The sequence below is a fragment of the Sinohyriopsis cumingii genome, chromosome 2 (assembly GCF_028554795.1).
Source record: "Sinohyriopsis cumingii isolate HCF-2022 chromosome 2, ASM2855479v2, whole genome shotgun sequence".
In the NCBI taxonomy this organism is placed as follows: Eukaryota; Metazoa; Mollusca; class Bivalvia; order Unionida; family Unionidae; genus Sinohyriopsis; species Sinohyriopsis cumingii.
In genome coordinates, this window is record NC_142962.1 from 155,695,593 (window position 1) to 155,723,297 (window position 27,705).

The following is a 27,705-nucleotide window of genomic DNA, read 5'->3' on the forward strand; positions in this document are numbered from 1 at the left end:
ATAAACTCTGATCAGGTTGACAGGCCCGGTTGTGGTGTGGAGGCGGAGTTATAGCAGTCTTCCATTTCCTTGTTGGCAGGGTTGTGTCACCCCCAGCATAGGGTTCCTGATGGCAAATCCAACACCAAACTCTCTGGTTTCGTTGATGCTCTTTCCTTGTGAGAAGAACGTGTAGTTCTTTTCTCTAATGGGCCCAGAATCTGGTAGCCATGTCCCCTGTAGTGAGGCGATGTCAGCCTGGAGTTTTGCAAGTTCGTCGTTGATGATTGAAGCCTTTCGAACATCGCTGATTGCCTGGAGATCATCTGAGAGCCCAGTCAACATGGTCTGGACATTCCAGGTACCTAGCTTGAGGATTGGAGGTTTCTTTGTTATTTCTTGGTGCAGTAGTTACAGTCTGCTTGTCAGGTACTCGCGTACCTTAAGCCCTATGCACCCAGCAAGACAGGCGAACTGTGGCGGGACGGCACCTTATTGGCTGGGGAGCTACCCATCTTGAGGTGGGCAGTAGCTGTCCAGTGAGACATGTTGAAGCTACTGGCATTCTTTCTCACATACATTGAGCTGAGACTTGAACCAACACAGAGATGAGATCTGAGTGATAAGTAAATGCCACCCAGGAGTTCCCTCAAGATTATGTCATAATATACATGAAAATTTATCTGAGTTTATCTTATATAGTCATCCAGGGTACTGTCTATTGAGACTCACAAGTTTGGGATTAGATTGTTTTTTCCTTGCACAATTATGCCACCCAGATCATTGTTAATGTCAGGGATGGGGAATGTGTTGTCCCCACTCCGTATGGTGCTTTGGTTATTGTTATCTTGGAGATTGACTATGGTGTTATTGGTCCAGACTGAGTGAGCAATAAAATAAAATATAAAATTAATGGATGGAATAACAGATCTGATCAGGATGTAGAATAGAATGTGGCATTTGAATGATTCACATTTCTTATAAATATTTACAAATTTTATGTGCAGTTTAGTTAGCCATTCTGTTATGCTGATAAAACAAATTTCATCTTATAATTGAGTGACTGATCAAACTCAGATTGCTGGCATTTCAGTATAACCTGGTTGCTTCCACTCTTTTCCACATCAGTGTTGGTGATAGGTCGCCATTGTCACATTTCTTCTCATTCTCTTGCCTTCTTGGTTGTAGATTACTCTTTTCCACTGTGCATTACAGGTATGGATGTATTTTGTTTCTCTTTAAAAAAAATATAATACCCAACCTAAATATGTGCTAGGTTTTTTTTTCTTCTGGGATCAAATCTTAATCCCACTCTTTTTACTTGAGATATCATCTTACTGTAATTCAACAAAACTATGCTAATGTGGTTAGTTCAAAACCAAATACTGATACAGTCACCATGGCATCATAAATTAATGTCTTTTTAACAGCTACTTACATTCCTAACTGAGAACCATGATATAACTAGACCTCTTAGATAAACCATTGCACCCTGTTGTAGGCTATAAATTACTAGCTGAACTATATCAGTCAACACACATTCTTAATGCTAACACCATCAATTCTCACTTGAAAAGAATTCACAACTTAATTAAAGAAACAAATTAATGGACTTCACTCCTTGTCCTGTCTATGTTACTTAGCAGCTAATTAGCAATTCATTGATATAGACACAGTAAAACTGATTCTTAGTATATACCTGGTACATATAATTTATGACAGATAAATTAATTCTCACAATTTGTACAATACATGATTTTCTACTACATATGTACAGACAAATACATGCCAACGATTAATTTCCAAACTGATGGAGAATTGATGTATGAATTTAAAATGAATTAGTTCAACAAGTAATTACAGATTTATGTTAAATTACCTTATTGTATGCAATTGAAACCGACCTTGTGCTTTATTGAAACTTCCTCTTACTATGCAGCTTAATCTCTTTCTCTTCGTGTCCTCAACTTTCTGACATGGACAGTGTAAGGAATACTTGTTATTCCTGGAGCTAAAATTCTGGTTTCCCTCAGAATTATAGACTAAGTCAGTGAAATTACTTAAAACCTTGCATTTGATCTGGGAAATACAGACCCTCATTAGCTTAGCCAATGAGGATTAAATTTCTCTATCAAAGTCAGAATAGTTCTCTTGAGACCGCCTTTGTTAATAACTATTCTGGAAAACGTAATTTATGACAACTGTTTCAAATGGCCCAGGATTTCCCAAAATGTTGTCTCTGCTTATCATAGCTTTGTGATACACTGCTACATGACCATGTTAACATATCTGTCTCATGGTTATCAAACAGACTCATTCAAATTATGCCTGCTCAAACAAGAGAGGTTAACCATCATGAGCTGCCTAGTTATTGTGAGCCTAGCCCATATGTCGTAAAGGTTGTGTCACACTGACCACAACAGAATGTACTGTGAAAAATATCTACAAAAGGTTGCATCATTGCAGTTAGAATATGTCATATATAAATTTAAATAAATAAATATTTCAGAAATTTAAAAAATAATAATATGCAAATGAATAATTTTTAGTTTGGAATGGTGAGGAATATTTTTCTATTGTTGATATTAGAGAAATGTACAGTTGCATGTTAGCGTGAACTATAAATAATACTGTGATATAGAATGTTTTTCACAATCAAAGATATCTGAATGCAAGTAATTGTTTTTTTTGTTTTTTTCTCTTGAAATATTGATTTTTCTTTAATAAGAACATATTTCTGTTTATGGAGAATTACTTATAAAATCTTTGACACTTTTGAAATTCTGAAATATTTGGAAGCAAGTTTGATTTGTTTCATAAAATAGAGTTTGACATATTGGTTTTGTCGTGTTAAAGTGATTAAAACATTTGTTATATAAATGTTATAACATTATGTATCATATGATGGCATTTCATATATTCAGTACCATTATTCATGAATTATTTGAAATTTATAATTTAAAATTTTAGCTTTAAATAAATTTACCCAAGTATGCTTTCATGAACTGCCAGTCTGGCAGTACTGAGGGTATTTTTGACTCAAAAAGTGTCTTTTGTGTTGGTCAGGGTCAGCGTGTATCACACTGGAAAGATACATTTGAGTTATCTATTTGAAGCTTTTGCAAAATAGCTGTGTATTTAAATCAGAATAAATGTGCACACACACATTATACACACGACACAGACATTAATTAGACAAAAAAACCTAAGATTTCTGCCATGGAAATACAGCATTAAATTATAGTTGCTAACTTTACTGCACCAAATATGTCATTGGAGGGTTTGAAGAAGATGCAATTGTCATTACTGTTAGTCTTTGCCTTTATTAGAGATTGGATGATATTCTTGTTCAAACTCCCCCCAAGAGTTTGTAAAAAAAACTTCTGAGCATTGATGATGTTTTTTCTGGAACAAGAATTTTTGAACACGACTGTATCCAAAGGATTTAGGGGTTTTAAAAAACAAACTTGTCTTTTATTGTGTGATGTGATCTGGCAGGTATGTGCTTTTTGCAATAAATACTTCCAGATTTAATTTCCATGAGCAAAGTAACCACTTATTAAAAACCACATCCTGTGAATAATAATTTCAGTTTGTTTGGATGGCTCTTCAAAATTTAATTACCAAGAATAAAGAAACCTATGGTCTTAAAATGTGAATTATAATTCATATTTGCATGGAAGCGATGTGCCTCAGTAGAAAGTAAAGATTTTTTTTGTGAATTTGTAAAAATCTTGGAGAATATGCATATTAATTATGATTTATTGTTATCACTCTTAAACTAAGTAACAAAAAAAAGCAAAACCATGTTTAGTAAGATTACAAAAAAATAATTGATTTCCTTTTAAAACAAAGTGAAAATGTTAAAAGGAACTGAAGTATTGTGAATTAAATCCCAAATAATCCTAAACATTCTTTGACAAATCCAAAATGTAGCGTTTTTAATTGATTACAGTATTGAAAGTGTTGATGTGGCAATAGCCATAGATGAGCTATGTGAAAACAGTTTTGATGTAACATTATGATATAATTCAGATTGTCTTTGAATGAATTCACAATAATCCTGAAATAGTGTTTTGGTCCAAAAGTAAATAAACATTTTGTAATTTAAATAAATCCACTCAGGTTATAACTGAATACAGCTGAAAGATGTATTCCACTGGACAGATGTTAAAATAGGAATAAATAATTCTGATGTAAACAACCTAATATTTACATCACGACAGTAACCTTTTTTGGCAACTCCCCCCTCCTTCATCATCTTAATTGCAAAATTACCCTAAATTGTAAACAAATTCACTGTAAACCAGTTTTTTCTAGAATCTCCTTTGGTCATAATCAGGGCTGGGTCTGGAACTTAAACCCAAGTAAACAAGCTAGTTATTCTAAATCATGGACAAAGGTCAAGCACACAAAATAACTTAAATATATACATAACACTTGTATTTTGAAAAGTATTTTTCTCAGACTAAACTAGAATAATTAAATTCAGTATAATATAAAGAATGTTTTCATCCAATACCACATACCATATATACTCACTTATGAGTCAAACTGCAAAATGTACAGATCCAGATCTGCAGTGGCATAAAGTGTCAGCAGATCTGAATCTGTTCAGTTTATTTAGAACAAACAACATTGAGCCTGATCTGCAGATGCATTATGCTGTGGCAGATCAGGATCTTTGTTGTCAACAGATTGATTTGACTTGTGGGTATTGACAGTAAGCCTGCCTCGGCTAGCATGGGTACATGGGAAAGCCTGCCAGTAGCTTCTCGTGGGTCGGTGGTTCTTCTGTGTGTTTACCATGGTTCTTCCTCCACCAGTTATACTGGCTGCCATGTATAGCCTATCTTGTGCTGAGAAATGGTGTTAAACCCTAGAACAACAACAACAACAGTAAGCCTGCTCATTGAAATAGTCATCTGTTAAATTGTGCAAGCCCAGGTGAGCACTATCAGGCTCATGTGGGCCTCTTGTTTTGATACCATTTCATCCCACCTTTTAAAATTTGGAATATAGCTCAGGCTTGGGTTTTTTTCATGAGTGCCTTGGCCAGGTTGTGTTATTTTATGGTAGCTTTCATGCAACCAGCCCTTCTTGAATAACATTGCTTTTACTGTCAGTAATAAAGACTTTTCACATTTCCTTTTCATATTGATTTACATGTTTGTATACAACACTTAACAATCCTCTGTATCAAGGATGATGACTGGTAAACCAGAAATTACATCAGACAACTTTGTTTATTCACCGGTTGGTGTATTAAGTACTGTCCTTTATTGCTCAGATTGATTGTTGCAGTGCAATGGAAAATTTTGCATGGAAGGACTTTTGAGGCAGGAGCCTAAATGACTTTTACTGGAATTATGTTATCTTGTAACCCTGGATATTGTATGCCATAAATTTAGATTATGAACTTAAAATATACAAGTCGGAAATGGGGAATTATTTTCCTGCCAGGACTGGATGAAATACAACATAGTGCAGTATTCTCTTGTAAGAATATTGTAGCTCTGTGTAAGTAGAGTTTGCTGGTTTCCTGAATGTTCATATGTGTTACACAGAAAACATGATTTTGTGATCCAGTTATTCTGGGTGCATTCTTCGTGTCACACAGCTCCTCCTATAGTTGTTGAGATCTAGTTTTTCCATTCTTCTATGCACTGTATAACTGTCAAGTTGGGCTGCTTATTAGTATTCAAATGGATAGATGATATAGATAGTTGTATATAGAGATACATGAAAATAGAAAGAGACATCAGACCTAGGGATAATATTTTGGATTTTGTGTTGGTGTGCATAATGATCTGCAAATATGGAAAACACAAGAAGTTTTTCTGTGGGACATTGTTTCAGGTGGTTGGGGTGGGATTAGGGAATGAATAACTAAGGGTGGTTGGGGGTGGGATTGGTGGATGAACATCTTTGGTTGGTTCAGGTGTGATTGGGGGATGAATAACTAAGGGTGGTACCGCTCCGGTGACCTAATGGTTAGAGTGTCTGCCTTGGATGCGGGAGGTTGTGGGTTTGATCCCTGGCTGAATCATACCAAAGACTTACAAAAATGGTACTAACACCTGCCTCACTTGGCACTCAGGAATAAGAGGTTAGTGTTAGGATTGGTTGGCCTGGTGTCAGGATAATGTGACTCCAGGGTGGGACATCATGCTACATGTCTGTGGCATGATGCTCCACTGCTAGACATCGCTATAAGCTGTCACACTGCAGACATCGTAGTGATATGACTGAAAAATTATTAAAGCAACGTTAAAAATCCAAATCACACACACACACACACAGAGGATGGTTTGGGTGGGATTGGGGGTTGAATAACTATGGGTAGTTGTTTCACTTGGTTGGGGTGGGATTGGGGGATGAATAACTGAGGGTGGTTGTTTCAGGTGGTTAGGGTGGGATTGGGGGATGAATAGCCTTGGGTTGAATGGGAATAATGCGGTAAAAACTTATAGTTTGTATTTACATTTGACAGCTAGAATCAGTGGCTAAGAAAGGTTCATGCTTGGTTCAGTAATTTAGGATATAGGTTGATTTGATATTGATCAACAGCATGGTCTTGCAATCAGCCCATTGAATCAGTAGCAGCATCAGGCAGAGATTGTTGGACTATTATGTAATATATACATGTATTGATTTCAAATCTTGGGTAGATGAAAGAGAAATAGAGTCTTGCCTGATAGGATACTTGTATTGATCACTATGTATATAGTGTATATTGATTTAAGATCATTTGTTTTTTTTCTGCTTAATAAAGATCCTTCATCATTATGTATGAATTGTGTATTTACCATTGGATAATTGTCCCCACGTTTTTAAAAAAGTTTTCAGGATATTATGAATTGAGATACCCTCCATCTGTCTATATACATATCACTAGATCCCATTGCAGTTTGTCTAATTTTTATATTTTGTATACTTCAGTTTCTTAAAGACGTCCTGATGGAAGCTGGCCCAATATAAATGGCAGCTTGAAATGAAAGTCCTTGACTCTCATCACCACAGGGAAATGACCACCATGGCTGATATCACTAATATTGTGAGTACTATTTTATCTATGTCCTGTGCATTCAGAAAGGGTTCTGTTTAAAAAGTTACTTGAAAGGATGAAGTAAATTTATTGCAGATGTTTTGACTTTCACCAGTCAGCCAATCAGCAGTATTATACATGCAAAGGGCACAGGAAATTTGATACCATCTTGCTTTTTGTATCCTTTAGTACTTTATTTATCATAACTTTAACAAAAGAAGAGATTGATGACAAAATTATACTCCCTGAGTTTTTAAAATTTGCAGTACTACATGTATGGACCCTAATTGTTGGTAACTTGAGGGTCAAAAGCACAGTTTTGGGGTTAAAGGAAGAAAAGCCCATTTGATAAGTATGTATGAATTTTCAAGGACAAAAAAAACTTGTGCATACTTTTGAGTTTTTAGTTGCTTTTTGTTTATTTGTTTGTATAATAGTCATTAGCAGAAATCTTACCATTTGTCTTTGCAAGCCCAATGAACTCTAGGAAAATGTTTGTTGCATTGTTGCATTGTCATGTCTTGATATAATGTATACCATTTACATCTGTGCTACTGAAGCTGTTTCATTCCCGCAACATAATATTTTGAACAACTGTGGCAAACTGATATTGAATTACTAAAGTTGGTTGACCAAGTTATAAATGGGTTGGACTGTGACCAAGTTATAAATGGGTCAGACTGACCTGTTCCTATGTATAAAACATATCATTACACCAGTATTGTCATCATATAGTAACTATGAGTAATACTGTGCCCTAAATCTTTTGCTTTGATGTTTATCAAATTAAACTACAGTTCGTTCTATCTCTGTTGTCTCTTCTGATGGAGGCTCTTAAGATGAATTCACTGACCTCATCAGCTTGCTCTGAGTCATTGCAACTGCAATGTTGACTTTGACTGGTATTTAGCATTTGGAAGAAGCTCACATAATTTTTTACTCTTAATTTATGAATATGATCCTACAGGCAGACATATATTTTAGTTAACAATGTGCAGTCTTGAATGATTTAGATATTTTGTGCTTTTGTTTTCAGACTTGAAACATAATAAATACAATGATGTAAATTTTTTATGGCAATATCTGACATGTTGTTTCCAGTTGGACAAAAAAGATTTTGATGTAGGGGTCATTTTATATGTGAACGAGGTATGACCTCTGGATCAAGGAAGATATTGCTCTGTTAGAAGTGCCCTGGGTGGCCAAGTGGTCTAAAATGTTCACTTTTACAAATCTCTGACACATTTCACCGATTTGCATGAGTTTGAGTCTCAGCTTGACCAGTGTAGGTATAATAAACACTTGCCAGTTGCTACCTTGGTTTGGTGATTCTTCCCATGTGTGTGTGTGTATGTGCACATGCTTGCACGTGCACATAAGAATTTTTTACTTAGAGCAGTGGCCCTGAATGTGTTATATTGCTGTAATTGCAATTGGACAATTCCAAATGACAATAGCCAATACTGGGAAGAAAAAGTAGTACAGTTGTGTCTCAAACATGTTATTTAATCATCGTATTTGAATGGCATTCATGTCACTTTGTGGTTCTGTATTAGCTTTAAATCTCATCCTCTCTCAGCCCCACTATGACAGAAACACCAGCTGAGGTTAGTTGCTATTCCTTCGGTATTGTTTGTGCAATGTATCACAAAAGTATAGGCAAAATTATACCTTGAGTTTAGCATCTTAAAGTTGGTTCCATGTAATTTTGCTAGTAAGCAATGTTTTTCAAAAGTAATTTAGTAAACCAAAACACTGAAGTAGTAGCTATCTATTTAACTCAGCTGCTTTTCTTGCATGGGCAGCTCTGATTTCTTTAAATATTGCCACTCTCAAAAAGCTATAAGTATTCTTCATCCTTGGGACAATGATTAATATGATTGTTATTGTTATTAACTCTAATGGTCATAGACAGAAAGAACTTATGGGATGGTCTGTTGTCCATCATTTGTCATCAGTCCATCCCATGGCTCAAAATGTATTATTGCTATTCCTCCTAAATTACTTGAGGATTGCCCTGAAACTCTATACACTAAATGTCATGCCATTGTTTACTTGGTCCTAAATGAAAATGGTGCTGCTCAGGCATCCACTGTGGCTGCACTAGTGTCCATTTTGAAAATTTTTAATATTGTTCATGTAGTCTTAACGGAAAATGATATCAGTCCAACGTCCATTATATCCACCACAGCAGCCATCGTGAAAATCGTGCTGTTGCTACTCCACCTGAATGCAAATCCTATCAAGAAAATATTGGGATCTCTACTCCTCTCCAAATAGATGGCTATATCAGCAGAGTTTTCACCATTAGCCTTCTTATGATGCCTTGTTGGTCCTAAGTGAAAATGGTGCCAATCTGACATCCAGTAAGACTTCATGACAACTATTATAAATATCTTGTCACTATTCCTCCAGAATTGACAATCATTATGACTTGCAAGTATCACTAAGTACTAAATAATATTGGTGCCAGATGTACATCAACTATACCATGACTGTCTTAAAAATCTTGGTGTCACTACTCCCCATAAAAGGATGATCATTATGAAATGGGTCTTTCACCTCCTAAATGAAAAATGGTGTTAAACTGACATCCAGTAAGTGTACTGAAGCAGCTAATTTTAAAATCTTGTTATCAATGAATAATATCAGAGATGGTTTAAGGGAAGTTAATTTGAAGAAATGGTTATAACTTGGATTCCTGGAACTTTTTTTTGCCCTGGAGATCATCAGTCCTTTCCAGGAACTTGTATATATTTATAGCATAAGCAGCAAAAAGATTTTAGCATAAAACTATGCCTTGATCAGTGTTTCCCTTTACGCACGCTGGAGAAAATTGACGCACACATTTTGTTGCCGTGCGTTTTTTTGATGCAGGGGATTCGCATAATGCGATCAGGATTTATTTAATATCCAGTGTGTTGGATGAAGGGTGGCATCGTGTATACTTCAAGCATAGGCATTGACTGGTTCCCCGCTTTGTTTACTCCCTGTGTTGGGCTCCTCTATTTGTGTAGTGGAGTGGAACGCAGGGAACATACGAAATAGGAATCGGACTAGCATAGACAATGTTATGATGGAGTAGCTTCCCCTAATCTTGCGAGCTCTCACGCTATTTCCATTGAGCTCAGCAAGATGTCATCTTGATGTTTAACCTCAATGCTTGTTGCACTAGAAAGTGATTTCCAGATTAAAACGCCGTGCACTAAAAATCATTAGTGAAGAAAGTGAAAGAAGCAGAACACAAAAGAGTAACTGTGAATCTAACTTTAATGAAAAATGGAGAAAATAATTCCATTGACTGGAATATGGCACATCCACTAGGATTACCGGTGTGACTTCTGATAGAGTGATGGCGAAGACTGCAGAAGGGAATAATCCTTTCGTGACAGGGTTTAAGAATTTTAACAAATCTGCCCTCGTTCGCCACAAGATATCTGGAGAACACATTAAAACCCAATACATTCTTCCAATACATTCTTTCACAACAAAGAAATCAGTAAACTTGCCGAGACAAATGCCATTATTTGGATTACACAGTCAGGGGGTCATTGCAGATTTTGTTGGTTTTTAGCTTTGCTGCAATAAAAGAAAGACCCTAAAGTTCAAGTGTAACTTATTAGAAACAAGATGAATCATTAGTCTCCTTGATTTTTGCATACATTTGTTCTAGAACAAAGTACAATGAAACCGATGATAGTACACATTTTATGACAGGCAGTAAATTGACTGCCATTCAGTTAAAAAGATTTATTAGGCTTTTTGTATTGGCTTGTATGTGGCATGTTGGTCTATAATATTGCTTCAAAAAGATTATAAGGAGACAGTTAACAGTACGATTTTGAAAGAAAAATGAACTAATAAAATTATTCTTTGAATGGACAATGCATTTGTTTGTTAATTGTGCATGTTGGTTTATTTGTATGTTTAGAGAGAAAGAGAGAGAATGTTGTGCAAGTTGCAGTATCCTATTTCAAGCTGAAAACGTACGAGTTGGATGAAAATTTGTCAGTATATTTTTGACCCCCACATTTTTTATTTGACCCCCAGTTCTGACACCAACGGGTTTTTTTTACCCTCAGTTTTACACCCCTGGGGGATACACTGCTTGATTTTCATAAACAGTAACTAAAGCATAAGAAAAGGAAATGGTTTTTTGGTTAACAATGACAGTTGAAAGGATTGTGTAGGGAGCTTTGCCAACAACTTTCATTAATACATGAGAATTAAAATCTCAGAAGTCAATTAAAGGTAATAATTTTGGAAGAGTGGTTAAAGATGGAGACAACTGCCTCTGTCAGAAATGCCATCAGGCTTAATGACTGGTTGGTCTTCATAGATCTCCATGATGATTATCTTCACATTCTCCTCTTCCACCTCCTTCTCTTTTGTTCTTGCAGGAAATTTCTGCATTTTTTGGTGGGAAGAGGAGATCTTTCACTTTTGGGCTCCTTCTTTCAACCTAACTTCAGCTCCCAGAGCCTTCACCAGGGCTAAAGGTGTAATGTGGATTTAAGGTCTTTTTGTAGGGTTTCCCATCCAACAGTAATTAACTATTTTAAATAAGTGATTGATTCTTCATTTCTGTGTGGACAGAAAAAAATATACCTGTACTGGTATGCATAAAGTGAATATACCCAATACAGTAATGGTGTTGCTTGTTCCCAGTGTGTGTGGCAATGGAACTGCATTTAGTGACTAGTGTTTGTTGTAATAGCAGATGATACTAATAAATAAAGCCTTTTCTGTAATCACAAACTCTAGGACCAACGAATATCATTGTTGCCTTTTAGTGTTTTTTCTTTTTGGTTTAGTGTACTGAATTCAGCCAAATAAAATAAAGTGACAACCAGTGATATGCACTGAAGTTAAATACATTGATCTCATGTTACATTTGTTTAACATGATATCCATTGACATGACTTGATATCATTGATGGTACTTCATGCAAGGGTGTTCATTTCACATGAAGGAAATAGTTAACTGGCATTACACTGGCAGGAACAGATAGATTTTTTTGAAATCACATGGCATGAATTCTCTTCATTAATTGGATTAAACTGAAGTATACTTGTGATTTATCAATAAGTTATTTAGTCCAAATTTTACAGTGCCTAATTTCAATTGTTTTACTAATATATTTCAACAACTTGACAGTTTAAGACTAAGAATTTTGCTGTATTATTTCATTGGATGTATATACATTTGAAACAGTGCCATATATTGTGCAGTCAGTAGCACTTTATTATAGTGAGGATTGTCAGCCTATATTTACCATATCATAATGATAGTATATTTTCTGCTATTTGTTGATCGTAATAGCTTTAAGCCATTTCTAAACATGTTTTAATTGTTAGCTTAGATGCAGAGGGTGTTCATCCATGTATTTGGCAAACTTTTGACACCATCTAGATTAGCCTTACTCTGGAAATTGCTTTATGGAATGTTTGGTTTTATTGGATTGCAGATAAACATCATGATATCTTCTTGAATATGAATGCAGAAGGGTTATTGTTACTCTTGCCCATTCCTCATCAGTCAGTCTATGCATCCACCATGGTTATGTTTGAAGTTTACGACAGAATCTTGAATATCATTTGATATTGAGCCAGCAGCTTAATGCATCTTGGTGAGTAAAATACCAGTTGACCATAATTAGGTCACTGTGACCTTGGTTTTATAATCGTTGACTTGGGTTTTGTTCTATTTTTGGGTCAGTGATAGCAGCAGTCTGACAATTTTGAATGTATATGGTGGGTACAATTTCATGCTCTCACAATTACTGTGAGGGTTATGTCCCTTGCCAGAGGTAGAGAGGATTCTGTTATGCAGCACATTATTTTCAGTCTCAGCTTCAGCTGATGGGTGGTCAGAAGAGCCAGATATGATTAATTGGCTAGTCACACTGGGTGGTCAGAAGTGCCAGATATGATTAATTGGCTAGTCACACCGGGTGGTCAGAAGTGCCTGATATGATTAATTGGCTAGTCACACCAGGTGGTCAGAAGTGCCAGATATTAATTGGCTAGTCACACTGGGTGGTCAGAAGTACCAGATATGATTAATTGGCTAGTCACACTGGGTGGTCAGAAGTGCCAGATATGATTAATTGGCTAGTCACACTGGGTGGTCAGAAGTGCCAGATATGATTAATTGGCTAGTCACACCAGGTGGTCAAAAGTGCCAGATATGATTAATTGGCTAGTCATACCAGGTGGTCAGAAGTGCCAGATATGATTAATTGGCCTGTCACACCAAGTTTCAGGGTATAGATGTTGACAGATTCATTCTCATTGATCTCCAGATATGTAAAGGTCTCAGATAAACATATACTACTGCATTGTGAATCCTTAAGATGAATAAGGCTTCTGAAGGCAGTGGCAAGAGAAAATTGAGTATAAATTCTGCTTTACTTTAGTATATCACCCTTTGTAGCCTTGAAATGAGAATGTTCTGAATCAGATTAATTGTAGTCCCCTTGCTTGCTTTTGAGGTGGGTGAGGTGGGTGGGAAGCAATGGTTTCGAAGAAATTATGTTCACTTGTGGGAAAACAATATAAGACAACAATCAGTAGTTGGAGATTTGGTCTTGAAAGGATAAGGAACAATTTTGCAATTGACTCAAAAGAAAAAACTCATTTGAGTCATTGAAATTTGCTTTCATTTCTCATTGTCAATTCAAGCAGTGAGAACCAGAACTTGAGTAAGCCTGCAAGTGTTACATTAAAATCATTTTATGACCTTTCGGGAGAGGCAAAAAGTGTAAACGAAAGATAAAGGTAAATTTTAAATTGTGACACTAAGAAATGTGAAGCAGTGAAAATGATATTAAATTGACTCATTCTCAAAATACACCAGGTTTCCATTACTAGTATAGCCATTTATAGGTTAAATAAAAAATGAGGAACACCAGCTGTTACAGTGTTTATGATGTTGCGACCTTAAGGTTTAATCAGTTGCACTACATTTAGTACATGATTATACACAAGTGTTAAGTACTGTAGTAAACTAAAAGATATTACTAGAACGATGCTGATTTAGTATGGATATAACATTTCTGGATATTTAATGTGCATATACAGCCTGAGCAGCACCCATAAGATTGCATACAAGTTATTCCTAGGTCCTTTAGCTTGAACAGTGCCATTAAGATTGCATACAAGTATTCATAGGTCCTATAGCCTGAGCAGCACCCATAAGATTGCATATAAGTACACATAGGTCCAGAGCCTGACCAGTGCCCATAAGATTGCATACAAGTATTCCTAGGTCCTTTAGCTTGAACAGTGCCATTAAGTTAGCATACAAGTATTCATAGGTCCTACAGCCTGAGCAGCACCCATAAGATTGCATACAAGTATTCATAGGTCCAGAGCCTGACCAGTGCCCATAAGATTGCATACAAGTACACATAGGTCCTTTAGCCTGAGCAGCACCCATAAGATTGCATACAAGTATTCCTAGGTCCATAGCCTGACCAGTGCCCATAAGATTGCATACAAGTACACATAGGTCCATAGCCTGACCAGTGCCCATAAGATTACATACAAGTATTCCTTGGTCCTATAGCCTGAGCAGCACCCATAAGATTGCATACAAGTATTCCTAGGTCCATAGCCTGACCAGTGCCCATAAGATTGCATACAAGTATTCCTAGGTCCTATAGCCTGAGCAGCACCCATAAGATTGCATACAAGTATTCCTAGGTCCAGAGCCTGACCAGTGCCCATAAGATTACATACACGTATTCCTAGGTCCTATAGCCTGAGCAGCACCCATAAGATTGCATACAAGTATTCCTAGGTCCATAGCCTGACCAGTGCCCATAAGATTGCATACAAGTACACATAGGTCCTTTAGCCTGAGCAGTGCCATTAAGATTGCATAAAGTACACATAGGTCCTTCAGCTTGAACAGTGCATTAAGATTGCATAAAGTACACATAGGTCCTATAGCATGAGCATTGCCATTAAGATTGCATACAAGTACACATAGGTCCTTCAGCTTGAACAGTGCATTAAGATTGCATAAAGTACACATAGGTCCTATAGCGTGAGCAGTGCCATTAAGATTGCATAAAGTACACATAGGTCCTATAGCATGAGCATTGCCATTAAGGTTGCATACAAGTACACATAGGTCCATAATAGCGTGAGCAGTGCCATTAAGGTTGCATACAAGTACACATAGGTCCATAATAGTGTAGTAGGGACTTTTATATGATTTAACTGTTTTCCAATTTTCTAGTCTGGTACATAGTCATGTTGAATAGAATCCACATCTTCCAAAACATTACAAGCAGAATCTTCACAGCACACTCACCCCATGGTTTTATGGACATTAGTCATTTGGTTTAACAGGTCTAGCTCTATGGTCTATATTGTAAGTGAGAACAGGCATTTGTGTTTATGCAAATTAATTAAATGATTATTTACAGGACTTACAATTAGTTTTAGGTTTTGAAAATGCTGATGATATTAGAGACAAGATATTAGATTAAGTTTCTCTAATTAGCAAGAGTATCTCATATATAGATTTTAAAGAAATATATAGTTTATACTTGAACTCTGACAATCTTTGCCAACCTTTACACTTAAACTACATTTATTTAACATTTGTATTTTGAGGAAGAGGTTGAAAGTGAGTGCGAGTCTGATCAGATATATTATAATCATTTATATGTTTTTAAATCAACTTCTAGACAACTCATTAGTGAGATATCAAATGTTTAGTTTAATGTAGGAAACACAGATCTGTTTACCAGAAACAATTCAAGCCAGTTACAGAAATACGATATCATGATGTCTCCTGTGAAGTCCGCTCTAGGCTGATATATATACCAGAAGCAGAACTGGCAGAGAGCTTTTGAATTTGAATTAAAGGAATATGTAACATAGATGTTTGTTTGTTGGCTCTACCAGCTAATTCCCCAATGTAGCTGCCACCTACCCCACACAGCTACAACAATAGCCTGAGCAGTGCCATTAAGATTGCATATATGTACATATAGGTCCTATTGCTTGAGCAGTGCCATTATGTTTGCATACAAGCACACCTAGGTCCTGTAGCCTGAGCAGTGCATTAAGATTGCATACAAGCACACATAGGTCCTGTAGCCTGAGCAGTGCATTAAGATTGCATACAAGCAAACATAGGTCCTGTAGCCTGAGCAGTGCCATTAAGATTGCATTAAGTACAGTCCTATAGCGTGAGCAGCGCCATTAAGGTTGCATACAAGTACAAATAGGTCCTGTAGCCTGAGCAGTGCATTAAGATTGCATACAAGTACACATAGGTCCTGTAGCCTGAGCAGTGCATTAAGATTGCATACAAGCACACATAGGTCCTGTAGCCTGAGCAGTGCATTAAGATTGCATACAAGCAAACATAGGTCCTGTAGCCTGAGCAGTGCCATTAAGTACAGTCCTATAGCGTGAGCAGCGCCATTAAGGTTGCATACAAGTACACATAGGTCCATAATAGCCTGAGCAGTGCCATTAAGATTGCATACAAGTACAAATAGGTCCTGTAGCCTGAGCAGTGCATTAAGATTGCTTACAAGTACAAATAGGTCCTGTAGCCTGAGCAGTGCATTAAGATTGCTTACAAGTACAAATAGGTCCTGTAGCCTGAGCAGTGCATTAAGATTGCTTACAAGTACACATAGGTCCTGTAGCCTGAGCAGTGCATTAAGATTGCATACAAGCACACATAGGTGATGTAGCCTGAGCAGTGCATTAAGATTGCATACAAGCAAACATAGGTCCTGTAGCCTGAGCAGTGCCATTAAGATTGCATTAAGTACAGTCCTATAGCGTGAGCAGCGCCATTAAGGTTGCATACAAGTACACATAGGTCCATAATAGCCTGAGCAGTGCCATTAAGATTGCATATATGTACATATATGTCCTATTGCTTGAGCAGTGCCATTATGTTTGCATACAAGCACACCTAGGTCCTGTAGCCTGAGCAGTGCATTAAGACTGCATACAATCACACATAGGTCCTGTAGCCTGAGCAGTGCATTAAGATTGCATACAAGCACACATAGGTCATGTAGCCTGAGCAGTGCTTTAAGATTGCATACAAGCAAACATAGGTCCTGTAGCCTGAGCAGTGCATTAAGATTGCATACAAGCAAACATAGGTCCTGTAGCCTGAGCAGTGCCATTAAGATTGCATTAAGTACAGTCCTATAGCGTGAGCAGTGCCATTAAGGTTGCATACAAGTACACATAGGTCCATAATAGCCTGAGCAGTGCCATTAAGATTGCATATATGTACATATAGGTCCTATTGCTTGAGCAGTGCCATTAAGTTTGCATACAAGCACACATAGGTCCTGTAGCCTGAGCAGTGCATTAAGATTGCATACAAGCACACATAGGTCCTGTAGCCTGAGCAGTGTATTAAGATTGCATACAAGCACACATAGGTCCTATAGCCTGAGCAGTGCATTAAGATTGCATACAAGCACACATAGGTCCTGTAGCCTGAGCAGTGCATTAAGAATGCATACAAGCACACATAGGTCCTATAGCCTGAGCAGTGCATTAAGAATGCATGCAAGCACACGTATGTCCTGTAGCCTGAGCAGTGCATTAAGATTGCATACAAGTACACATTGGTCCTGTAGCCTGAGCAGTGCATTAAGTTTGCATACAAGCACACATAGGTCCTGTAGCCTGTGCAGTCAATTAAGATTGCATGCAAGTACACATAGGTCCTGTAGCCTGAGCAGTGCATTAAGATTGCATACAAGCACACATAGGTCCTGTAGCCTGAGCAGTGCATTAAGATTGCATATAAGTACACAAAGGTCCTATAGCGTGAGCAGTGCCATTAAGATTGCATGTAAGTACACATAGGTCCATAATTGCCTGAACAGTGCCATTAAGATTGCACAAAGTACATATAGGTCATTTAGTTTTAACGGTGCCATTATGATTGCATGCAAGTACACATAGGTCCTATAGTCTGAGCAGTGCCATTAAGATCGCATAAAGTACACATAGGTCCTATAGCGTGAGCAGTGGCATTAAGATTGTGTACAATTATGGATAGTTCAAATAGCTGCGACCAAATGTGAAGATTAATACAATTGTCATTCCATGAATTTTAAATAACAATGATTTCTAAATGCATAGCAAGGACATGTAACTGTGTACTTTCTCAGAAATTGGTTGTTCAAGCTTTTTCAAAATAATCTTGCTAAATATTTATAATGTACCTGTTAGAATACCAATTAATAATCTTATGTAAAATGATATGTGCAAATATATCAGCTTCTACCAGTGTCACACTGTCATAATCAGTTTTTCAACCAAACTTGACGATACAAACACATGTGTTTTTTGGTTTAACATGTTTTGTTTTTCTATATCTAAGTTGATAAAGGCACATGGAAGAACATATCTCACACCTTGAAACACATACCTTCACACATCTGTCTGATCTCATTCTTTGATAGTTGCAGATGCTTCATGCTGGGGCTGTACTATATATATATATATATATATATATATTCTTCATCACCATCCTCTCATTAAGTACTGCATAATAGACACTGTTGCATGCATGCATGCATTCATTTGTCCGAGATCATCTTGGCGTCATGGTCTTTCAAATTTATAAAAATGTGAAGAGTCACCATTACATATCGCGACCATTATCAAAAACTTATAACACTTCTCAAAAACAGCTGAAGACAATTTGACAGAAAGTATTCGGGCTGGAGGACTTTTCAAATTTATGCAAATGATGCTAATTAGCCTTCAAATATGGCCATCATTACTAACCATAGAAAAACCAGTCTATTGGCCATTAACAATTTTTATTTTCATATTTTCAGTTGTCATCAGATATGGCTGCTATTCGTAAAAATAGAATAACTTTAAATAACATTTTCTTCCAAGCGGCTAAACAGAATTTGATCATATTTGATGGAATAATCCTAGCTTGGAGGGCTTTAACACTTGTACAGCTGGTAATTATCTGCCATCAACTATAGCCACTGTTGCAGAAAATAGTAAAACCTGTACAGCAGACTAGAAGAACCTCTATTTCTCTGAAATCACTTAATAGAATTGGATACAACTTTATAGAAAGCATCCTGGCATGATAACCATTTAGTTTATACTGCTAATGATGCAAATTTGCTGTCAAGTACTTCCTTCATCACGGTTATTTGAAATAAATTTATGTAACCACCCCCCCACCCCCCGGTGTGAATAAATTCATTGATTTGAAATTTGTACAGTTAGTTTATTAAATAAATTCAAGCAGAAGAGTTCATAATCAATATTTCATTTTTTCTGAATGAAAGCAGACATTCTTGAGGTTCATCTAGTTAAAATTGGCTTTATAATATCTTGACAAAACCCAGCTGCTGAACAATAAAGCACTGTAATTTGTTTGCGTTTTAAATATTTTTTTGAAGTCAGGAAGAACTGTGAGAACTTTGTATATATTCTAGCTATACACTGTTTTTGACATTAAAACTTGGCAAGAGTTTGGTTAATTTGGCACCTTTTTGCCTCAGTATGCCATGCAGCGATTTTCTGTGTGTGGATTACATGTATTCATATGTAATTAAGGCACAACAGGGAGAACAAAGGTGTGTATATGAAACAGATCAAAGTTTGTTTTCAAGCTTTACCATATGATGAAAACCAGCCTGTGTATCATTTATTTCTGTCTTGTACTTGGCTAAGTATGATCATTCCATAATAATGTTTGACAAAAATGCATGTATACCACAAGAATTTCTTAATTTCTTTTCCTTTATGCACTGGATGGGAAGCAATTTCATTGATAGGATCACATCTTTTTTGTTCTATGTTCAAAAATGTATTGGAATTGAAACATGAAGGTGAAGAAAAATTTATGTATCATTTATTTCACCATTTATAATAAACAGAGCTAATAATAGGAATTGATCTAATTACATTGCTTCTTGAGTACAAAAGCCTTTTGTATTTGAAACATGAAAGTGAAGAGAAATTATGTTCCATTTTGAACATGATTAGTAAAACAGTGTAATAACATTACTGAATAATATTGATTCAGATTTTTTCCAGGAGAAGTTAAATTACATGTATATGCACATAATACATATAAATGCACATTCTTTAGAATGTGTTTATATCGCTGACTGCTATATTTAATAATGTAATAATTTCAGGATAATTTGAAATAGAACTGTATTATCAGGTTAGTGATGCATGTTCTTCAATTTCTCTTTCTCTCTTATATTTAGATTGTAGTGCTACCTCTTTTGTACCACAGCTTCATTTTTCAGAATACCATTTACCAGATCTACAAGGCTGGAAAAAGTCTATTTGCCAATGATGCTTTGGTACTGTATTTCATAGAAAAGTAAAAAAAAGTAGAATTTTCTTTCTTATTTCATTCATTTGAAAATATCTGATCATGACTGACACACACACATAAAAATAGTTGGTCAAAATTATTAAGAAATTGTTCTTAATGCAGCCAAGCAAGAGATTTTACCAGCCCTGATATAATGCTTTGCTTGTATTTCAGAGTAATTTTACAATATTTAATTTTTAAGCTTACTTCTGTGAAGAAGAGAAGACTTCATGTACCATTCTTGACATGGCATTAGTGTTGATATCTAGACAGCTGATACATATGCACAGCCACACTCTCAATCATTTGATCTTTTAAAGACTTAGGCAGCAGTTTGGAATGTTTCATAGCATTTACACCCTGGTCGGATTTGTACATGTTGATTATTTGTGTATTCTTGGTCAGCCTTTTACATTTTGCTCAGATTATTTGCACTTTTTATACAAACTGTTATACCGGGAATCATGAACCTCGGTGAAAGGATGCATATTAACTAGTACTACACCCTCACTGTGACCCATATATCATGCTTCAGTGACTTGGTTAAATATTGTTTTAAGTTTATTTCTGCTCATGCCAGAATCAATGAATTAGATAATTGAATGCATCTCTGTTAGTAGCACACACTTAATGTAAAAGAAGGTTGCTTTGACCTGCATTTGACAGGTTTATTTTTGGTATTTAGATTGTGACCACAGGTTTTTTGCACTCTGTATATACATACTGATATACATGGAGTCATACAATTTGATGAGAGTTCATCATGATGACTACTTCATACTCATCTCAAAAGTAGTTCATTGTGACCCAAATTTCATGCTTTACTGACTTTAGTTAAATTTTGTGTTTTAATTTTATTTCTCAAGCACTGTTCAAGCTAGAATCATTGAATTTAATGATTGTATTTAACTGAGTACTACATATACAACCAAAGTAAGCCATTGCAACCTACAATTCACATTTTGCTGGCTTAGGTTAAGTTTATGTTTGGTTCATGACATCATTATTTTCATGCTTTGTACATACTTGACTATCACCTCTGTCTGCATGGGTTCGAGTCTCGGATTCGACTTATGTAGGTATGTGAGAAAGCTTGCCAGTAGCTTCTCGTGGGTCGGTGGTTCATTCTGGGGTTTTCCCGGGTTCTTCCTCCACCATTAATACTGGCCGCCATGTATAGCCTATCGTGTGCTGAAAAATGGCGTTAAACCCTACAACAACAACAACATCAACAACATACTTGACTATTTACAATTATGAAATTTGGTGTCAAGGTTGATCATGATGAACTACACGCTCATTTCAAAAGTAGTCCATTATGACCCATATTTTTCACATTGTTGTCTGGATAAATTTTTGCTTTCGTGCTAGAAGAATGAAATTGGTGATGATATGAATCTCTTATATTACCACACTCTTATTACAAAGGAAATGAATGTGACATATTTCTTTTATAACTGCCTTTGGTTGAGTGTTTTTATATAGTGCAAGACCAAAAGATGTTGGCTTCGCAAATGCATTTTGTATACTATCTTTACTGAAATCATGAAATTTGGTGACATAATGCATTTTGACTAGTACTACAGTCTAATGTAAAAAGGGGTCTATGTGACCCTGTATTTTATGTTTCAGTGACTGTTTAAATTTGCAGTTCAAGTTCATTTTTGTTTTCTGTTCATGTTAGAATTATGAACCTTGATAATTAGATGCATTTCTGTTCTGCGCTGTAACCAGCAATGAAGATCACTGTGAACTATGTTGTATTCTTTACTAACATTTGTAAATTGTTTGTGTTTAGCTCATGATGACATTGATTGTTTCAACCTATATGTTTGTTAGCCTACACAGAAGGCCCTTCATGACCAGAACCATTGAAAGTAGGAATAAATATCATATATTATTTCCATACACATTTTATTGTGGTAGGTTAATCTCTGCAGGTTAACTGCATATTATAAATCTGCACAAGTTCCTATTATAGGAGTTAATAAGTACTTAGAGTGTATGCATTTGTTTGAGGACTCGGCTATAGTAACGAATCAAGGTTACTATTGATGCATGAGCTATGCTTGCAGTGATTTACATACTGTGTCACTTCAAGTTTGCTCAAAGCCTGTGACTTTTCCACTCAGTAACAGCCATAATAACTTCTGAAGCAGATTTTATGAACAATGATTTATAAAGAAGTAATAGTCTCTGGTTTATCTAGATAATCAATTCATTATACAGCAGTACCTCTAAATCTGAAGATAATGCTCAAGGCTCAATTTGTTTTCAAGCACCTGTCTAAGGGATGATTGACTTGCAGCAGATATTCATCTCAGTTATCATTTTACTCAACACTGCAAACTTGTCCACTATGCTTATGTGCTTTGAAAAACAAAAATATAAAAAAATGGGCACTTGAAACAAGCTTGATACAAAAATGGAGTCCTAACTATGAAACTATTATGTTTAAATTGAATTAAGCAAGTTTATAACCCTTCTAATAGGGAAGATTTATATTCAAAGTGAAGAAAGCAAGTTTATAACCCTTCTGATACGGAAGATTTATGTTCAAAGTACAAATCTGCAACAGCTTAACCTAGAGACACATATGTAGTGATGTTTTCCTTGGCATAGCATATTCTTACCCTGTCAGGGTGAGAGAATGTGAAGTTTTCAAATAGAAAAACATTCAAACAGGTTTTCTCACAATCATTCAACAGAATTTGACAGAAAGCATTCGCGTATGAAATCCTTTTTAAATTATAAAAATGATGCTGGTCCATAATCCAATATGGCCACTGTTACTAAAAATGTAAACCCTTAAATAGTTTATTTTTGGCTCTAAGGATCATAGAATAGAAAAGTTTCTGAGATGATCTGTTATCCGTCATCACCAGTCCATTAAGCACAAGATCATTATTGAACTAGGATAAGGATTGCACTGAACCGTTACACACACACACACATTCATTCCAAAGTCTTGTTGATCCTGAATGAAACTGCAGCTGCTCAGACATCCAGTGTGGCTGTCTCTTTGGCCATCTTGAAAATCATGCTTTTGCTACTCCTTGTGAATGGATGTCATGTCAGTATGGGGTTGCAAGAAAAGTCTATGATGTCTGGTTGGTCTTAAAGAAAAGTAGTTCAGATCAAACCGTCAGTAAGTTGCAGTGGTGGCCATGATACTTGAACATCATATTACTACACTTCTTAAATAGATGGTTATATCAGCATGGTGTTTAACCAAAAGACATTTGATGATGTCCACTTGGCTCTGAATAAAAGTATTGACCTGACATCCAGTACCATATATACTCACCTGTAAACACCCATGTTATAAAACATTGACAGACACTTCACTTTACGGTGGGCAGTATTTTATTTAATACTTTTAAAGTATTAAAAGCCATGTAACTTTAGATGCAATTATTTTGCAATGAATAAATTCATGAAATGGATAGAGTTCATAACATATACAGATTTATGAATGGGAATAGTGGCATGAAAAGGTACACATAATTGAATTGACTGTATTTTGGTGTACTGCAAATATCTAGATTTTTTAACATTACCTCTAGTTATATCATTGTTTTATATGTCATGCTTATAAGGCCAAACAAAATAAATGTGTGTTTCCAGTTGACTGATCATCCCCATTTCTTACTGCAGACCTTAGCACTTTTTCCCCCCATATATATATTTTTTTTTAAAAACAAAGAAAGCAATCTGCCTACTCTAATTTTGAAATCAGTGCAACTGGAAAAACACATTTTTGGGGGACAAAGAAGGCCCCTACTCTTTATGAATCAAACGTCATTAAAAAATAAGTTTATGAATGTCAGGCTTTATTGATTTTAATGGATTTAATTAGAACCAATTGTGATGTGTCAGTTTATGTGTGACATATTCCACTTATTAATATAATTGTATTTTAAACTGATGTTGTCTTTATTTTTCCTATCTATTCAGTCTGGCTTGTTTACTTTTCCAAAGCGCATCTCTCAATCACTGATGACAAGTCACCTCTTCCAGTGGATCTGACTTGCAGAATACACCCTGACTATAAGAGGGTCAAAGAGAAATTGGCATTTTGTAGCCCTAAAAAGGGGGGTGGTTGACTAACAGTCAAGTTGCCTCATAAGTAAGTGTATACAGTATGTCTACCATGGCAGCCATTTTGAATACCTTGTTAATGCTGTTCCTAAATGGAAAGTCCTAGGATTTTCTCAAAAGACTTTTTATAACATCTAATTGGTCTAACAGACATTAGCGGTGCTATTGTGTCCAGTATCACTGTTTTATCTCTTGAACAGAATAAAATCTTGTCTACCTCAAGAACAGAGAAGGATATTCTACAATGCATATATCATGCCACACCTAGAATATTGTTGTTCTATCTTGGGTAATAGTGGTACAGAAAATCAGGAAAGATCACTGGAATTTCAAAAATAGCAGCTAGTGTTATTCTTGATGCTGATTTAGATACACCATCAACAAATCTTTTTAAAACCCTAAAGTGGCTTCCATTTCAGCAGAACTCAGTTCAGAAGGGTTTAATGGTAACACAAATCCTTACATGGTTTGGCTTCTGATTATTTTTAAAATGTATATGTGTATGAACTATTTACCTAAATCACGTTCAGAGTTTTATAAGACGAGTTTTTCTTTTTCGGTAGCCAAGCTATGGAATTCCATACCACCGTATATAAAGTCTGCTGACTCATGCCAAGCTTTTAAAAAGCTTCTTAGTTACCATCTCCAGAAATAATCATATGTATGATTCTCTTTAATTCAGTACCACTACTTTTTTCACCATTGTTATTATGTACTCAACTATAATATTTTATACCGCTCCGGTGGTCTAGTGGTTAGAGCATTTGCCTCGGATGCGGAAGGTTGTGGGTTTGAACTCTGGCTGAGTCATACCACAGCTGCCTCACTAGGTGCTCAGCATTGAGAGGTTAGTATTAGGACTGGTTGGCCTGGTGTCAGGATAATGTGACTGGGAGGGACATCATGCTACATGTCTGCCACACTGCAGACATCGTAGCAATATGACTAAAAAATTGTTAAAGCTATGTTAAAAATCCTTATCACACACACATTATATTTTACACATGATCACTACTACTATTTGTATGAATCATGTATGTGCTCATCCTTAAAACCTTGTGGATATTTTTATTGTAGAAATATGTCAATTGTCTAGTTTTTAGTAGCATTTGTTGTCTTAGGTCTTAGGACACCTCATCTTGTAAAACTTGTGCAATATATATATATATATATATATATATATATATATATATATATATATATATATATATATATATATATATATATATATATATATATATGTCATTGTAGAAGGCCTTGTACCAGATTGGGCATTCCACCAGACAAGCATCTTCTTTAAATAAAGTCATCATTATTTGCTATTATTATTTGCTATTATTATTATTATTATTATTATTGTTACTATTATTATAGCCATCATAGTGGCCATATTGAAAATATTGTTATCGCTACTCTTCCAGAATAGATGATCATACTGACATAAACTTTTTACCAAAATGATGTCTAGTTGGTTTTATGAAAATGGTGATCTGATTTCCAATATGATTACCATGTAGGCAATCTTGAAAAATTATGTTTTCAATTAAGACTATGTGAGATGGTTTCAACACTAAGTACATAGTTAAATAGAAGAAATTGTTTTTAATATGCATTTCAAGAAATTCTTTTTAGCCAGTAGAGTGTCATTTTCTTCAAAGGACCCTTGTTTGAAAGCTAGTGAATAGAATCAGACCAGGTTTGACAGACAGCATCCTGGCATCGTGCAGGCCTTGTAAATTTCTACCAACGCTGTCCACTCTGCCAGCAGATGTGGTCACCATTAATAAAAATGTTATAAACAATTTAAAGTATGTGTACTTCTCAAAAATAGCTATACAGAATTTGACTGGATTTGACATAAAGCATCTTGGCATGAAGGCCATTTAATTTTGCACAGATGATGCTGATCCTCTATTCAATATAACCATTATAATGGAAATCAGAAGAAAAAAAAAAACCTTGAATGACTTGGTCATCAGAATTTTATCAAAGTTTACAGGAAGCATTCTGGTACAAGAACTTTCAGTTTTGTGCAGATGATAATCTGAATTTCAACATGACTGCCAGTCAAAGATATAAAAGCCTCTAGTAGACAGCATCATGCTGTCCCAAGTTGTTTGTCCAACAACCCAAGCATATAGCCTGTAGATAGGGTTGCACAACCTGTGACCTGCAGGCCGGATCTGGCCTGCAAATGTGTTCTGTCCATCCCTCAGGGCAAATTAAAACAACATAGAAATCTGGCCCATGAACAGTAATTATATTAAAGAAATTAGTATTTGCAGCCCTCGAGTGGTCATAGAAATAGTGTTTGTGGCCCTTGAGTGGTCTTAGAAATAGTGTTTGTGGCCCTTGAGTGGTCTTAGAAAATGCAATGTGGCCCTTGGCCAATAAAGGTTGTGCACCCCTGCTTAGATAGATGCCAGCCAGGTGATTAATGTCAGGCACATATAGTCCTCTTTCTGATGCTTATGTCACACTTTCTTGGGAACAACATTAGAACTTCTTGTACAAATTTGATGAAACTTGTTACACTTAATGTTGATAGGGGGTGGGGTCTGCCTTTTTATCTCACTGAAGTCATTCCAATGCAAAGGGCAAGAAGTTGATATGGGGTTACCCCCAAATTTCTACTTATTTTAATAGAATTCATTTTTTCACATTTGCCATGATGTACATTCTTTTCTTTGGAACAAAGTAGACATTGAATTTTCTGCTTTAGGCAATATTGCCCCTTGGTCATGCTTTTGTGTCTTTCGTCTGGGATCCAGGCCCTAGATCATCACTTTAAAACCACTGAGATCCACCTTATTAACTTGTAAACACATTGTGCTTGAAAAAGTCAAGTTATTCATTGGCTTCTAGGTCTCTCTACCCTCTGGGAACAGGCCCAAGGGTTATATCTTAGAATCTGTTTATAGCCCCACATGAAATAATCCATCAACTTGGAATCATAAGGCAAATTAACTTAAGCAGTCAGCATTGTTTCATGGGTGTATCCATACCACGGGGTTGGGTGGGTGGGTGGCATCATTTGGGTCATAACTTTTGAACCACTAATTCCCATCCAATATTCTTATATACACATTCACTGAATGTCTGTCCAGATTTCCTTGGGCCATCAGATGAAAATTACTTAGAAAAGGGTTACAGCTTTGAAACCATCCACAGACCAATGTAGTATGTACCCATTACTTTGAATTCCA

General features: G+C 36.0%; 1 protein-coding gene across 4 annotated transcripts in view; it reads left to right on the plus strand.

Moving 5' to 3' along the window:
* Window positions 1-27,705, plus strand: part of LOC149806165 (protein FAM13B-like) — a 154,749-nt gene that overhangs the window by 16,702 nt on the left and 110,342 nt on the right. For all 4 annotated transcript variants that reach the window (XM_089951076.1, XM_089951075.1, XM_089951077.1 and 1 more), the window contains exon 3: window positions 6,922-7,036. In XM_089951076.1, the coding sequence (XP_089807202.1) occupies window positions 6,974-7,036 (63 nt within the window). In that variant the 5' untranslated portion in view covers window positions 6,922-6,973. The remainder of the gene's footprint in view (window positions 1-6,921; window positions 7,037-27,705) is intronic.